Source organism: Phascolarctos cinereus, unplaced genomic scaffold (assembly GCF_003287225.1).
Source record: "Phascolarctos cinereus isolate Bilbo 61053 unplaced genomic scaffold, phaCin_HiC Scaffold_1;HRSCAF=81, whole genome shotgun sequence".
NCBI classification, from domain to species: domain Eukaryota; kingdom Metazoa; phylum Chordata; class Mammalia; order Diprotodontia; family Phascolarctidae; genus Phascolarctos; species Phascolarctos cinereus.
In genome coordinates, this window is record NW_027555514.1 from 188901591 (window position 1) to 188915696 (window position 14106).

At 39.5% G+C, this 14106-nt stretch overlaps 1 protein-coding gene across 1 annotated transcript in view; it reads right to left on the reverse strand.

Annotated features, from left to right (window-relative positions):
* FAM234B (family with sequence similarity 234 member B) overlaps positions 1–14106 on the reverse strand; it is a 39554-nt gene that overhangs the window by 11289 nt on the left and 14159 nt on the right. The window contains exons 5-9 of the mRNA XM_078155754.1: positions 13179–13309; positions 7058–7205; positions 6626–6767; positions 5530–5673; positions 5278–5359 (exon numbers count right to left, since the gene is read on the reverse strand). Coding sequence (XP_078011880.1) covers positions 5278–5359; positions 5530–5673; positions 6626–6767; positions 7058–7205; positions 13179–13309 — 647 coding nt within the window. The remainder of the gene's footprint in view (positions 1–5277; positions 5360–5529; positions 5674–6625; positions 6768–7057; positions 7206–13178; positions 13310–14106) is intronic.

A 14106-nucleotide genomic window follows, 5' to 3' on the forward strand; every position in this document is an offset into this window, starting at 1 on the left:
TAGGGAACACCCATCTCTATAAGTACAGCCCTAATATCTTGCTAAACTCTAGGTCCACTTTACAAACTGCTAACTAAACATCTCAGGAATCTCAAATTCAATATGTCCAAAGCAGAACTCATTTTCTCCTCCCTAAAACTTGCTATTTCTATTGAAGGCACCACTACCCTTTCAGTGACCTTTACTTTTCCTTCTCTTTCACCTCCCCCCACCCTCTGCCACCAGAACCAATAAGTGGTGGTGGTGGGAGCAATATCCTAAACCCCTGACCTCCATGTACATTAGGCTAGTTGGTTTTTTGCTTTTTGTTTTTTCCTTAAAAAGTAATGAAATTGGCAGAGCCAAGATGGCAGAGTGAAAGCAGTGACTTGCTTGAGCTCTCCCCCAAACCCCTCCAAGTACCCGTAAAAAATTTGTTTTAAACAAATTCTGAAGCAGCAGAACCCAAAAAAAGACAGAGTAAAACAAATTTCCAGCCCAAGACAACCTGGATGGTTGATTAGAAAGGTATATCATGCTGGGGAGGGAGCGGAGTGCAGTTCAGAGTGGATGCACAGGCTGCAGGGAACCTGGGACAGGCCTCAGAGGACTGAATCAGGGGCAGCTGTGGAGGTTTCCAGACTTCTCAACCCCCAAACACCAAAGACAACTTAGAAGGTCAGTGGGAAAAGTCTGTTTCTGCTGGGAGAAGCTCAGGGTTTCAGCCCCATTCCCCGAGGAGTTCGGCCCCGAGACTGTGGCTGCCTCCTGAGCTTCCAGCCCATAGACTGAAGGGGAATCCAGTGGCTGATCAGAGGGGGATTGCAGGGCTCTCTCTGCTGGTGCAGGCTTCTCTTGCTTTGCCCATGCTTGGATCTGGGTCACAGTTCTGGGCGGTGGTCCTGGGGTGAGGAGGAGTGCTGGCACGGTGGAGTTTGTAGTGGCTATGAAGAGAAAACCCTCCACACAGTTCTAAGACAGAAAAGAGTGCTTGTGGTCACTTATAGACCACAGCACAGGCCAGGAAAGGAGTAAACACCTCACCCCTTATCATACCACCTTGAAAGAACTGAAAATTTACAGGTCCCTAGAAGTATCTCTGAAAATAGCTGCACAAAACCCCTGAAGCTTGGGACAGTACATTCTCCACAATGGAAGCAGACTTTTACCTTAACAAAGAGTTTAAAACTCAAGTAGTTGGCTGGGATCATGAGCAAACCTCGCAAAAAGAGTCAGACTACATTATCTTACTTTGGTGACAAAGAAGATCAAAACATACAACCAAAAGAATATAACAAAGTCAAAGCTCCTATATCCAAAGCCTACAAGAAAAATATGAATCAGCCCCAGGCCTTGGAAGAGCTCAAAAGGGACTTTGAAAAGCAAATAAGAGAAGTAGAGGAAAAACTGAGAGTGATGCATGAAAATCATGAAAAACAAGTCAACAGCTTACTAAAGGAGACCCAAAAAAATACTGAAGAAAATAACACCTTAAAAAATAGCCTAACCCAAATGGCAAAAGAGGTCCAAAAAGCCAATGAGGAGAAGAATGCCTTAAAAAGCAAAATTGGCCAAATGGAAAAGGAAGTCCAAAAGATTACTGAAGAAAATACTTCCATAAAAATTAGAATAGAGCAATTGGAAGCTAGTGACTTATGAGAAATCAAGACACTGTAAAACAAATCCAAAAGAATGAAAAATTAGAAAACAATGTGAAATATCTCATTGGAAAAACAACTGACCTGGAAAATAGATCCAGGAGAGAAATTTAAAAATTATTGGACTATCTGAAAGCCATGATCAAAAAAAGAGCCTAGACATCATCTTTCAAGAAATTATCAAGGAAAACTGCCCTGATATTTTAGAACCAGAGGGCAAAGAAATGAAAGAATCCACAATCTCCTCCTGAAAGAGATCCCCAAAGGAAAACTCCTAGGAATATTTAGCCAAATTCCAGAGTTCCCAGGTCAAGGAAAATATTACAAGCAGCCAGAAAGAAACAATTCAAGTATTATGGAAACACAATCAGGATAACACAAGATTTAGCAGCTTCTACCTTAAGGGACCGCAGGGCATGGAATATAATATTCTGGAGGGCAAAAGAGATAGGATTACAACCAAGAATCACCTACCCAGCAAAGCTGAGTATAATCCTTCAGGGGAAAAAATGGTCATTCAGTGAAATAGAGGACTTTCGAGCAGTCTTGATGAAAAGACCAGAGCTGAATAGAAAATTTGACTTTCAAATACAAGACTTAAGTGGAATTTGAAGAGGTAAACAGGAAAGAGAAATCATAAGAGACTTATTAAGGTTGAACTGTTTACATTCCTGCATGGAAAGATGATATTTGTAACTCATGAGACCTTTGTCAGTATTAGGATAGTTGGAAGGAAAAAATTATATGTATGTAGATAGATAGATAGATAGAGGGCACAGAGTGAGTTGAAGACGAAGGGGTGTTATCTGGAGTATAAAATTAAGGGGTGAGAGAGGATTACACTAGGAGAAGGAGAAAGGGAGAGGTAGAATGGGGTACATTATCTCACACAAAACAGACAAGAAAAGGCTCTTACAGTAGAGCGGAAACGGGGGAAGGTGAGAGGGAATGAAGGAATCTTGTTCTCACAGGATCTGGCTTAAGAAGGGAATAACATATACAATGGAGTATGGAAATCTATCTTACCCTACAGGAAAATAAGGTGGGGAAGGGGACAAGAGAGCAGGGAGATGATAGAGAGAAGGGCAGATTGGGAAAGTGGCAATCAGAAGCAAATACTTTTGAGGAGGGACAGGGTCAAAAGAAAGAATAGAATAAAGGGGGGGCAGGATAGGATTAAGGGAAATAGAGTTATTTTTTCACAACATGTCTACTGTGAAAGCGTTTTGCATAACTGCACATGTATGGCCTATATTGACTTGCTTGCCTTTTCAATGAGGGAGGGAGGAAGGGAGAAAATTTGGAACCCAAAGTTTTAAAAACACATGTTTAAAAAAAATGTTTTCACATGCAACTGGGAAGTAAGAAATACAGGAAATGGAGTACAGAAATCTATCCTGCCCTACAAGAAAATAGAAGGAGAAGGGAATAAGATAAGGAGGGGACAGACAGAACAGAGGGCAGTCTAGGGGAAGAGGTATTCAGAATGCATGCCATCTTGGGGTAGGGGGAGGGGCAAGATGGGGTGAAATTTTGGAATTCAAAATCTTGGGGAAGTAAATGTTGAAAACTAAAAATAAATAAATTTATATTTTTCAAAAAAGCAAAAGAAAAGTAATGAAATCATCCTATCAACTTGATCATCTCAGGGGACCAAAGGGTCAAACTACTAACATCCCTTCCTGGTCACCTGAGTATAACACATCCATGAGGAGCCCCAGGTACCCTCTAATATTTGGCCAGTAGAACTCAGAGTCTTTCCCCAAAAAACTACTTTTTTTCCCTTTTTTTGAATTCTGAACTTCATAAACATCAAACATGAACATCTCCATATATAAAGAAGAAAAAATATTTTGTATGGAATTTGAATCTGCATTACAAGCAAATAAAGTCTATATTAAATTTAACATGGTAGTACCAAAGCTACCCTACTGTTCTCTGTCCCCTTCTGAACTTCCTTCTGTTATGAGTATTTTTTAAATGTTTCATTGGTGCTCTTTTCTTTCTTTTCTTCCTTTTTTTGGCATCTCCATCATTACCACTGCACTCTCACATAACTCTCTCCCTACCCCAGAAATAAATTGTAATAAATAAATGTATTTAAGCAAAATAATTCCACATAAAGGGCATATGCGATAATATGCCTCATTCTACACCTCCATTACTGTCAAGGGCAAAGCTATCTTTCCATTCACCCAGAGTCCCATCTTTGGTGTCATCCTTGACTCTTAGCTCTTCACTCTTCCTCATCTCACATCTCCTATCAGTTGTCAAATCTTGTCATTTCTACCTCCACAATATCTCTCCTCTTTTGCCTTCTCTCCACTCCCACAGCCCCCACCCTAGTTGTAGGGCACATCACCTCTTGCCTAGACTACTGTAACAGCCTCCCAAATTGGGCTCCCTGCTTCAACTTTCTCCCCATTCTACTCCATCTGCCCCATTGCTACTGTAGTGATTTTCCTAAAGCCCAGACCTGTTCATATCACTCCTCTACTTAATACGTTCCAATGGCTCCCAATTACCTCTAGGATCAAATATGTACTCCACTTCACATTTAAAGTCTTTCACAACCTGGACCCAACCTACCTTTCCACACTTATTACATACTGTTTTTCATGTGTTCTGTAATCTAGCCAAACCTGCCTTCTCATGGAACTCATGAGGGTGGTGCTCATACGTGGTACTCAATCACTGCACTTCTGCCCTTTTAGCCCATCCTGTCTGGAATGCACTCCCTCCTCACTTCTCAGAATCCATAGTTTAATTCAAGGCAAAGCTCAAGTGTACCTGAAACTTTCTTGATCCCCACAGCTCTAGTGCCCACCCTCCTCTAAGTTATCATTTATCAATTCTATATTTTTCTGTAGAGGTCCAGGACATCTCCTAAAGCTACATTAGAAACTCCTTTTTAGGGCAAGAACTGTTTCATTTTTGTCCCCAGCACATCATACATAGCATGCCCTTAATATAGTAAACAGCCATGGACTGACTGATTGATTTCCCATGATTGGAAGGCACTCCCCATCTGTCCCCTCATCTCTCCCTCTCAGAATTCTTCTCCTTATTCAAAGTTCAACTCAGATGCCTTCTCATTCCTCAATTTTTCTTACACTACAAACTATAGTACAAAATACACTTGTACTATATATTCTTTGTATATGTGTAGTATCTCCCCAAAAGATTACAAGCTCCTTGAAGAAAAGGTACTGTTTAGTTTTTATTATTTATTATTATATTTTTTTATTACTTAGATATTTATTTTGTATGTGTATATATTATACATTTATATGTAATTTATATTATATTTTATTTATATATTATTATTATTGTATCTTCAGCACCTAAGATAGTGCCTTAGTGCCTGACCAAGTGATTAACAAATATTTGTTGAAATGAACTGCCAAATTTACTCTTCAAAGCTCAGTTCGAGTGTTACATCTCCGTGAAGCTTTCCCAGGTGGTTGTACTCAAATGGGATCATATATTTATTTGTTTTATAGCTGAATTACAAATTCCTGAAGAATAGAGACCGTGTCTTATCCTTTTCCCCCCACACACTGTGATTTGAACAATGCTGGGCATGTATTAAGCGTTTCATAAGCATTGCTGACTGACAAATTGATTTCTTGAATTTTACCTTTTTCATCCCATCTCCGTACTGTGCCTCCAGCAGGAAATCCAAGGTCTGGTCATTTGTGAAATACCCAGGAGTAGGTTGGCTAAGAGCATAAACAAAACAGACAGTCAGGGAGATAAGAACTCCCATCCTTTTTCTCATATACAGGTCCTAGGCACCAAACTGGGCAATTACTCTAAGCAATTCTGAGATATAGAGAAGGAAACTGGAATTCTAAGAAATAAGAGACACTACAGTAGGTATATTACAAACCTGTGTAGGCCTTGGAGATTCAGCATCCAATGACGTGCAAGGTCTTGACCCCGAAGAAAGACAAGGCCCTGTCTGGTTGTGATGAGGAGGTTGCTGTAGTTGCTATCCGGTGCTTTTACCAACTGGAGGAATTCAACCTCATCACTAAGGGAAGTAAAACATAAGCAATTTATGTTCTGTGGCCCCTCTGGTTGGCTTTTTGTGTACACCTTATATTTCTCACCTTCATTTAAAGAGCAGGCATGCTGCCAATCTCTGTTCAACCTGATTTTCTTGATCTTTAGGACACCCCTAGCTGGTCCTCATAGAAACACCAAGAGAGGCACATAAAAGAGCGTTACTTGGACACACCTCTCCACTAAGTATTCTGGGAGTGTAAGAAAGATAATCAGGCCAAAATTACAGAACAATGGAAGAAACCATATGCCTGAAAAACTAGATGCCTGAATCCTGCATTAAAATCTGCCAATGACTCGGCCAAATTATTTAGCTTCTCTGTAAAATTGAGACCATTATATTTATTACCTATGTACCTATGTACCTATGTACTTCCCAGAGATACAAAGGGAGTTAGTAACAAAATGCTGAAAAAGCCCTTTACAATTCCAAAGAGAAAAGCACAAATTACGATGAGATAATAAACAGGAAAGGAAAATGGGATTCCCATTATGCTATTGTAATTCATGCTAAACAGTAAAAAAAAATGCTCAAATTGAGGAAAGTATGTGGATAAACTATGAAGTAAGAACTTAATCACAGCCTTGTTACAGGTTAAAAACAGGTTTCAAAAGCTTAAAAGATTCCTGGATCTCACATACCCAATAAATAAATACTATAGATGTACTGTCACCTCTCCCTGCAGGAGTTGAGGTACATATGCCATGAAGATGACCATTACATGCTTTTCTGCATAAATATGGCATTACTGACAAACCAATACACAGCAAAAGGTACAGATGGAGGCGTATTATAATTCACACAGTTTCTTCTCTAATCCTGTGGCCCAGACAACACTGCAGGTTCCTGTAGCACATGGGCATTTGTTGATTTACCTAAGGGCTTTACCATAACCAAAGTTAGAAGACAACAGCCCTACCTATAAACGTCAATAAGCTCAGACAGGTTGACGGATCTTCTCTTCTCCCAATCTGGTTCTTCTATCTGCAACGAAGGCGGTGAGCTGTCCCGGTTTAGGGCCTGGACAAAAATATCCCTCAGGGCAATGGCCTGAATGTTACCTAGCATTACAAGAAGAAACCAATACTGAGCCAATCACAGGATCCAAGTTGAAAGGGAAGTTCCAACCCAGCCTGACAAGATGGGTCTGACTCAGAAAAAAATGGGAAAGTGACTAAAACAACCTCTTAGGAGGTGTGATAGGGAAGAATAGGACCAACACAAGCAAATGGACAGGGGAGAATCCTAGGCTTCTGCTAGTAGGAGATACTGTAGAGTACAGTTCCAAAGTCTCCCCTGCTTTCACTGTGTCCCACAAGAGAGACCTAACCATATCCTTGGGCACTCTTACCAAAGCCAAACAGTATATAGATCGCCCCATGTGTGGTGATGTAAACCTGAGGACCAACCAGATTGCCCTCTTTCACGATGTTGTACTTCACAGGCCGGCCCAGAGGAATTCCTGTCTTGCCTGAAACTAGCAGGAAACAGAGCTCTCCCTGTAGAGATGAGAAGAAAAGGTGGGCAGCAGTAGAAGAAAATAAGTTAATGGTGGACCCGACATTTCCTATTTTCGAATATCATACTGGAATGGATGTCAAAGATCATCTGGTCTATCTCCCTCAGTTGAAATCCTCTTGTTAATTAAAAGACTAAGAACATATCCCAGAATCAGAACATGTGTAACCAAAATTGTGTTGCTCATCCTCTACTAGTATGAAGGTGAGAAGAATCCCTTACTTTAAGGGAACTAAAAATGCACAAAGGTAAATGCCCAGGAAGAGGTTAGGGCATCTTTCCATCCTCAGTAACCAGCCCAGTTAAGGATGTGAATACAGATCAGGGGAAGGCAAAGAGGTCTTCCTCGCCAATACACGATGATATCAGGAAATCTGGCCTGAATCATCACTATAGTAATCTGCCTTGTTTTGATAGGATTACTGTGAATGGAATATCATATCTTGATTTCAGCATGGCATCTGATATAATCTCTATAACATAGACAAGATACAGACAAGATGGAGGAATTTAGTCTGGGTCATAGCGCAGTTAGGTGGATTAAGAACTGTTCAAACAACTTCATCCAAAGAATGCTGGTTAAGGAATACATAGCAATCTAGCTAGCAGGAGAAGGGGAGCCTCTCTTAATGGCCTGATGTAAGTCAGACGTCAATCCAGTGTTATGTAAACCAACTATAGAAAACTAACTATTCTAAGAATTGAGAAAAGAGTACATTCCAGGCATAAGGAACAGCCTGTTCAAGTCAAATCAAGTCAAATTAACAAGCACTTATTAAGCCTCTACTATGTGTTGAGCACTGTACTAAATGCTAGGAATACAAAGAAAAGTAAAAAAGAATCCCTACTTTTGATGAATTCACTGAACTCACTAATAGGAAACACAACATGCAAATGACTACGTACAGACAAGTTATACATAAGATAAATTTGAAATAATCAGTGAGGGAAGACCACAGAATTAAGAGGGGTTGTCTAATCTTTTTCAACAATTTAGTCATTACTCAGCACAGTGCTTGGCACAGTAAGTGCTCAATAAATGCTTTTTCATTCATTCATGAAGACATAGGAAGCTTGCTTATTAAAGCCACATATAACACAAAAGTAGAAGAGATAGCTAAAACACTGAATGTCAGAATAAAGATTCAGAAATTCTCAAAAGGCTAAAAAGATAGGACAAAACTAACAAAATGAAAATTACCACATAAACTTGAAGTCTTGAATCTAAGTTTAAAAAAACAATAGGGCAGATAAAGGATGAAGGAGACATAACAGTAGTTCTCATTTTTTAAAAATGAGGGATTTTAATTAGCTGTGCACTCAATATGAGCTAAGTGTAATGTAATACCATCTTAGACTGCATCGACAGCAGTACTGTACAATGCTCACCATCAAGGCAGTCCCTAATAGTCCCATTTAACTCTGCATGAGTCAGAACACATTTAGGCACAATATTTTATGAGGGATATTGACAAACTGAAGAATTTCCAGAGAGAACAATCAATATTGTGAAGGGTCTGGAAACTACTTAATCTAAGGAGGAGACAGCTGAGAGAAAGAGTATTCGATTCAGTTGAATTGAAAGAGAAGACCTGGAGGGGCATTATCACTGTCTTCAAATATCTGAAGGTTGTCATATGGAAGAAGGATTAGATTTATCATACAGATCAGAACTTCAATGGAAAGATAAAAGTTATAGGGAATCATATTTTTGCTAAATATACTTGACTTTCATGGCTTTCCTTCTATCCTCTGTGATTCCTTTTCTGTTTTTCATTAGTGCCTCATCCTCCTTCCAAGTCTTAAATGTGGGTATCCCCCAATACTGCAAGGTTCAGTTCCTGGCCTATTCTCTTCTCAATTTCATTTACTTAGTATTTATTAAGTGCCTACCAGGTACAAGGATACAAAGACAAAAGCAAAATATTGCCTGCCCACGAGAAATTTTCAAGCTTCTGTACCTCAAGGTATGTCTAAGGTACATATAAATACAGAGCAATTTCAGGAATGGTGCACTAAGGACTGAGGGCATCAGGCAAGGTCTCAAATAGAAGGTGGCACCCATGCCTTAAAAGAAGTGAAAGATTCCAAGAGGCAAAGATGAGAAGAGAGGCCATGGGGTGTGAGAGCCTGTGCAAAAAGTGCCAAGGTAGCAGAAGGAATGGCATGTATGAGAAACAGTTTGGCTGGAATGAAGAATGTTTGAGGAAAGGTAATAGGAAATAAGAGAAGATGGAGATAGTTTCTCTCTCTATCTGATTTGATCCACTTCTATGGCTTCAATGATCACCTCTATAGGGATGACTCCCAAATCTATATTCCCTTCCAATCCCTCCCCTGAGTCTCATTCCTTATTTTCAGTTGCCTGTTGGATATCTTCACCTGAATCACAGAATCATAGATAATGCTGGGAGGACCTTTAGAGGCCATCAAATCCAACGCCTTCATTTTACAAATGAGTAAAATGAGGCCTAGGGGGTAAGTGACTTTTTATAGGTCACACAGATAATAAGACCTATTACTGGTGTGATCTTGGGCAAGTCACTTAACTTTGGGCCTCAGTTTGGATGCCTTTTGAGGCCCCTTCCAGCTCTCAACCTATGATCTTATAATGTGAGGGAGCAGGTTCTAGCTTGAGAACCAAGACTGCTGACTTCAAATCCATTGCATTATGTGTTTCATCACCCTGCCTCCTACTGGCACTTCTAATTCAATGTGTCTAAAATTGAACTCCTAACACTTTCTGCCAAATCTGCTCTTCCTCCTTGTTTCTCTAGCTCTAAATTCTTACCCCCAACTCCCCACCAATTCTCAATCTCTATTGCTGGCACTACCATTCTATTTGTCATCCAAGTGCAAAACTTTGGAGTCATCTTGGCCCTCAGTTTCCATATCTAAGTGATTGCCATATGATGCCAATTCTACCTTGGCAACATCTCTTGAGTTTTTCTCCATCTTCTCATTACCACAGCAACTCTAGTGTACACCCTCATCTCTTTTCACCTAAGACAATCATAAGATCCTACTAACATGTATTCCTGACTTTAGTCTATTTTCTTTCCAATTTTTTTGTACTGCTACCCTAGCAATCTTACAAATGCACTGATCTAATCATATTATTCCATTCAAAATCCTTCAGTGTAACACTTGTGGTTGTTCTTGTCAATCATTTCAGTCATGTCTGACTCTTCATTACTCCATTCAGGGTTTTCTTGGCAAAGATACTAGAGTGGTTTGCCATTTCCTTCTCTAGCTCATTTTACAGATGAGGAAACTGAGACAAACAGGATTAAGTGACTTGCCCAGGGTCATATAGCTAGTGTCTAAGGCCAGCATTTACACATAATGCTTTACAGTTTGCAAGACATTTTACATGCCTACATGTTGTCCTCACAACCCTAGCAGATAGGTGCTACTGTTACCCCTTTTTAACATATAAGGAAAAGTTAAGGCACAGAAAAGTGAAGTGACTTGCCCAGGCTCACATAGCTAGAAAGACAGGATTCAAACTCAGGTCTTCTTAGGCACAAGTCCAGCATTCTATGCGCTGGTCAAAGAGTGCTGAGAGTCACAGTTTAGGCCACCCATCAACATTAACTTCGTTGTTTTGTCTCCTAAATGTAATATCCTTGCCCAGTAGCCAATCAGTGCAGCCCAGTAATGTTGTCGTCCCTATCTGGGGTTTTCTTGGCAAAGATGCTGGGGTGGTTAATCTTTTCTTTCCCCAGTTCATTTTACAAATGAAGAAACTGAGGCAAACAGTTATGTGACTTGCCCAGGGTCACGAAGTTAGTAGGAGTCTGAGGCCAGATTGGAACTCAGGAAGATGACTTTTCTTGACTCCAGGCCTGGTCTACTGCACCACCTAGCTGCCCTAAGTGTATCCCTACTACATAACAAATAAGATATAATTTTAAATTGCAAACCATCTGTTTCTAACCTATATTTCCAGCAATACCCCAGCAATTCCCACACACTTGACACTCCAGCCGAATTAAACAACTCTGTCTCCTACACTCATCTAAACTACTGTCTCTAATGCCTTTGCTCCTACCATTTCCCCATTCTCCAAATGGACTCCCCTTACCTTCCTCCCCTGTATCTGTTCCTATACTTTTTTTCCTTCCAGGTCTAACTTGGGTGATTCTCTGACCCCACCTTACCAAGTCAAAGTGATCTCTATTGCATCAAATTTCTCATTGCACACAGTAGGCAATTAATTAATAAAAATATATTTTATTGAATTAGAGCAATACAAAAATGAAATGGGCTATCTTGAAAAGTAGAGTGTTCTCTATCTCTTGAACTATTCAAGCAGATTCTGGATGACCACCTACCAAAGGTATAATAAAGGGCACCCGTGCAGTTAGTGGGATGATAGATTAAATGACTTCGATTCTAAGGCAGGCTACCTCCTTTGAGCTAACCAGGCCCACCTTAATCAGGACTGAGATGTAGACCCCACAAACTAACCTCCAGAGATGAGAGAGTACCATAAACTTGGGTGTTAAATTGTATCTTACATATAATCCAAGTCATCTCTTTGTCATATACATATCCTGAATTGACTGGGACACTTTTACAGACACTGTATCGTTAGTGCAAGGGTCAAAAGAAGTTAACAAAAGGCTGAAATCCATTTCTCTACTCCCTTTAATTTCGCCATTATTATCTTTATCATTTCCCAATGAAAATTACTCCCTTTACATCATCTCTCAACGTATCCCACATAGAACTATAATTAAGATGAAGTAAGCAAGGCAATGTCCTGGGTATAACATAGAAAGAAAGAAAAAAAAAAGGCACAGAGCTTCTGCTGGATCTGGAGCAGGCAAGAAACCAAAGCCCCTGTAAAGTCTTATCCTGATAAAGGCCTGAACCCTAGTTCTGTCCACCATATTGAAAGAAGCCCTACCCCAGAAATAAGCCATATAGAGTGGGAAGAAACCTGTCCTGGGCACCAACGCTTTGTTTCCTTTTCCACGCAACCATAATCTTGTCAAAGAAACTTCCTCTCCAAAAAGTTGAAAACAATCCCTTAGCCCCTAGGGTCTCTAGAACAGAATTACTGATAATGATCAGGAAACTTGCATCCAATTGAACAGATTCTTAGACAAAATTAATGTTGTGGCTGATTCTGGTATTATTGGCTTAAAGTTTTAGTTCATTGAGCACGGAAAGTAAGAAGAAAAGTCCCAAAACATTAGTGGACCACTGAAAAGGAATCAATTTTTCTTCTGCCTTAAAGAAGGTGGAGTATGATTTGGGATACTAGAGAAGAAATACATACTATCCTTGATTGTGCTATATTTGTTTTGACTTTTACCTCCAAGGCTGGTAAATTCTAGAACTTCTGTAAACTCTAATAAAATACTTTTAAAAAACATAACATGAGAAAAATATGCATTGAAAACCAGAGCGGAGTGGTCAGACATAAAACAATGGCTATCATAGTAAATTAGTTGTTTTGTTTCATTTTTTTGAATAGAACCGTAAGTCCAACTGCTTAGCTGAAAGCTTCAATTAATCAATTAATTAATAATAAATAAATGCTGGGAAAACAGACAAAAGTGAAGCAGTCACTGAGCTTACATTCTACCAGGTGAAAAAACATATCCCTTATAGGTAGGTACTGAATAAGTACAAAATAAATAAAAAGTAGTCTGGGATGGGAGGGCACCAGCAGCTTGAGGGAGAGGGTAGAATAGGAAAGGCTATAATAGGAATAATTACAATACCTTATATGTGTAGAGTCCTTTACAAGTTTAAAAAAAAAAGAATAATTACAATACCTTATATGTGTAGAGTCCTTTACAGGTTTAAAAAAAAAAACAGACATTCCTATTTATTATTTCCCCAGGATAGTAAGAAAACTAGGAAATGACTAAACCTGGATAGAGGTACTCCTACTCTCATATTCTTTCAAAATGAGGGTCATCTAATTGAGGCCATACCTGTAAGTGCTTAGTGGTCAGAACCAGGAGATCTCTAACTCCATCATCTTCCAAATCTGGCAGCACCACAGCTGAGGAGACCAAAGTCCCATTGGACAAGTGGCTTGGGTTTAGAGTCCAAATGGCTTTGCCTATGGGAGAACAAGCAGACTAACTGCTGATGTGACTTTGTATTAGCAAACCTTTCACCTCACAGAGAAGAAAAAAACAGAGCTGGAGAAAAAAAAAAGTCACCTTCTTCTCCCTTGTCCCCTCCTCATTTCACAGGTGGCATGTGGAAGTGGGGAATTTGTTTAGCAAAATAAAGCAATGTATTAAATTCACATATGATTCAAAAGATGTTGCTGAAATTAGCCTGGGAAAGAGCAAATGATAATTTTTGGAGGGGAGGGAGACGTTGCAGGTGGTTTGTTGTATGGCTTGTCATATGGACAAGGATTAGAGGGAATTATTCAGAAAACCTACTCTCTATCTCTACCCCAAGACACTTAAGCAAATATCAGAAAAAGCATGGGAGAGCCTTCAAAGATAGTTTATGAGTCATGTACAATAACACCAATGTTACCACCTCTTTTTGACCAACACTTGCATTTCCTGGATTGATCACCCACTTTACTCACTAGATTTGGTTTCTAATGACTTTAAGTTGTTTCTAAAAAATCTACTATACACTCAAAGAACAAAAATCTGAGGGCATTCAAAAGACTGCATTACAGGCTCAGAAGGCAATTCCAAAAGTGGAATTCTAATAATTATACACATACAGCTCCCTGAAGTGACTACTTTATAAAGGAAATAACACCCACCTGAATGTACAAATTGTACATTTGCTAAAAATCTAGATATGTCACTTCATTAATTGCACATAATAGGTGTTTATTGTTTTTACTCCAAAACTTTACCTGGGAAGAAAATTCAGTGACAGATG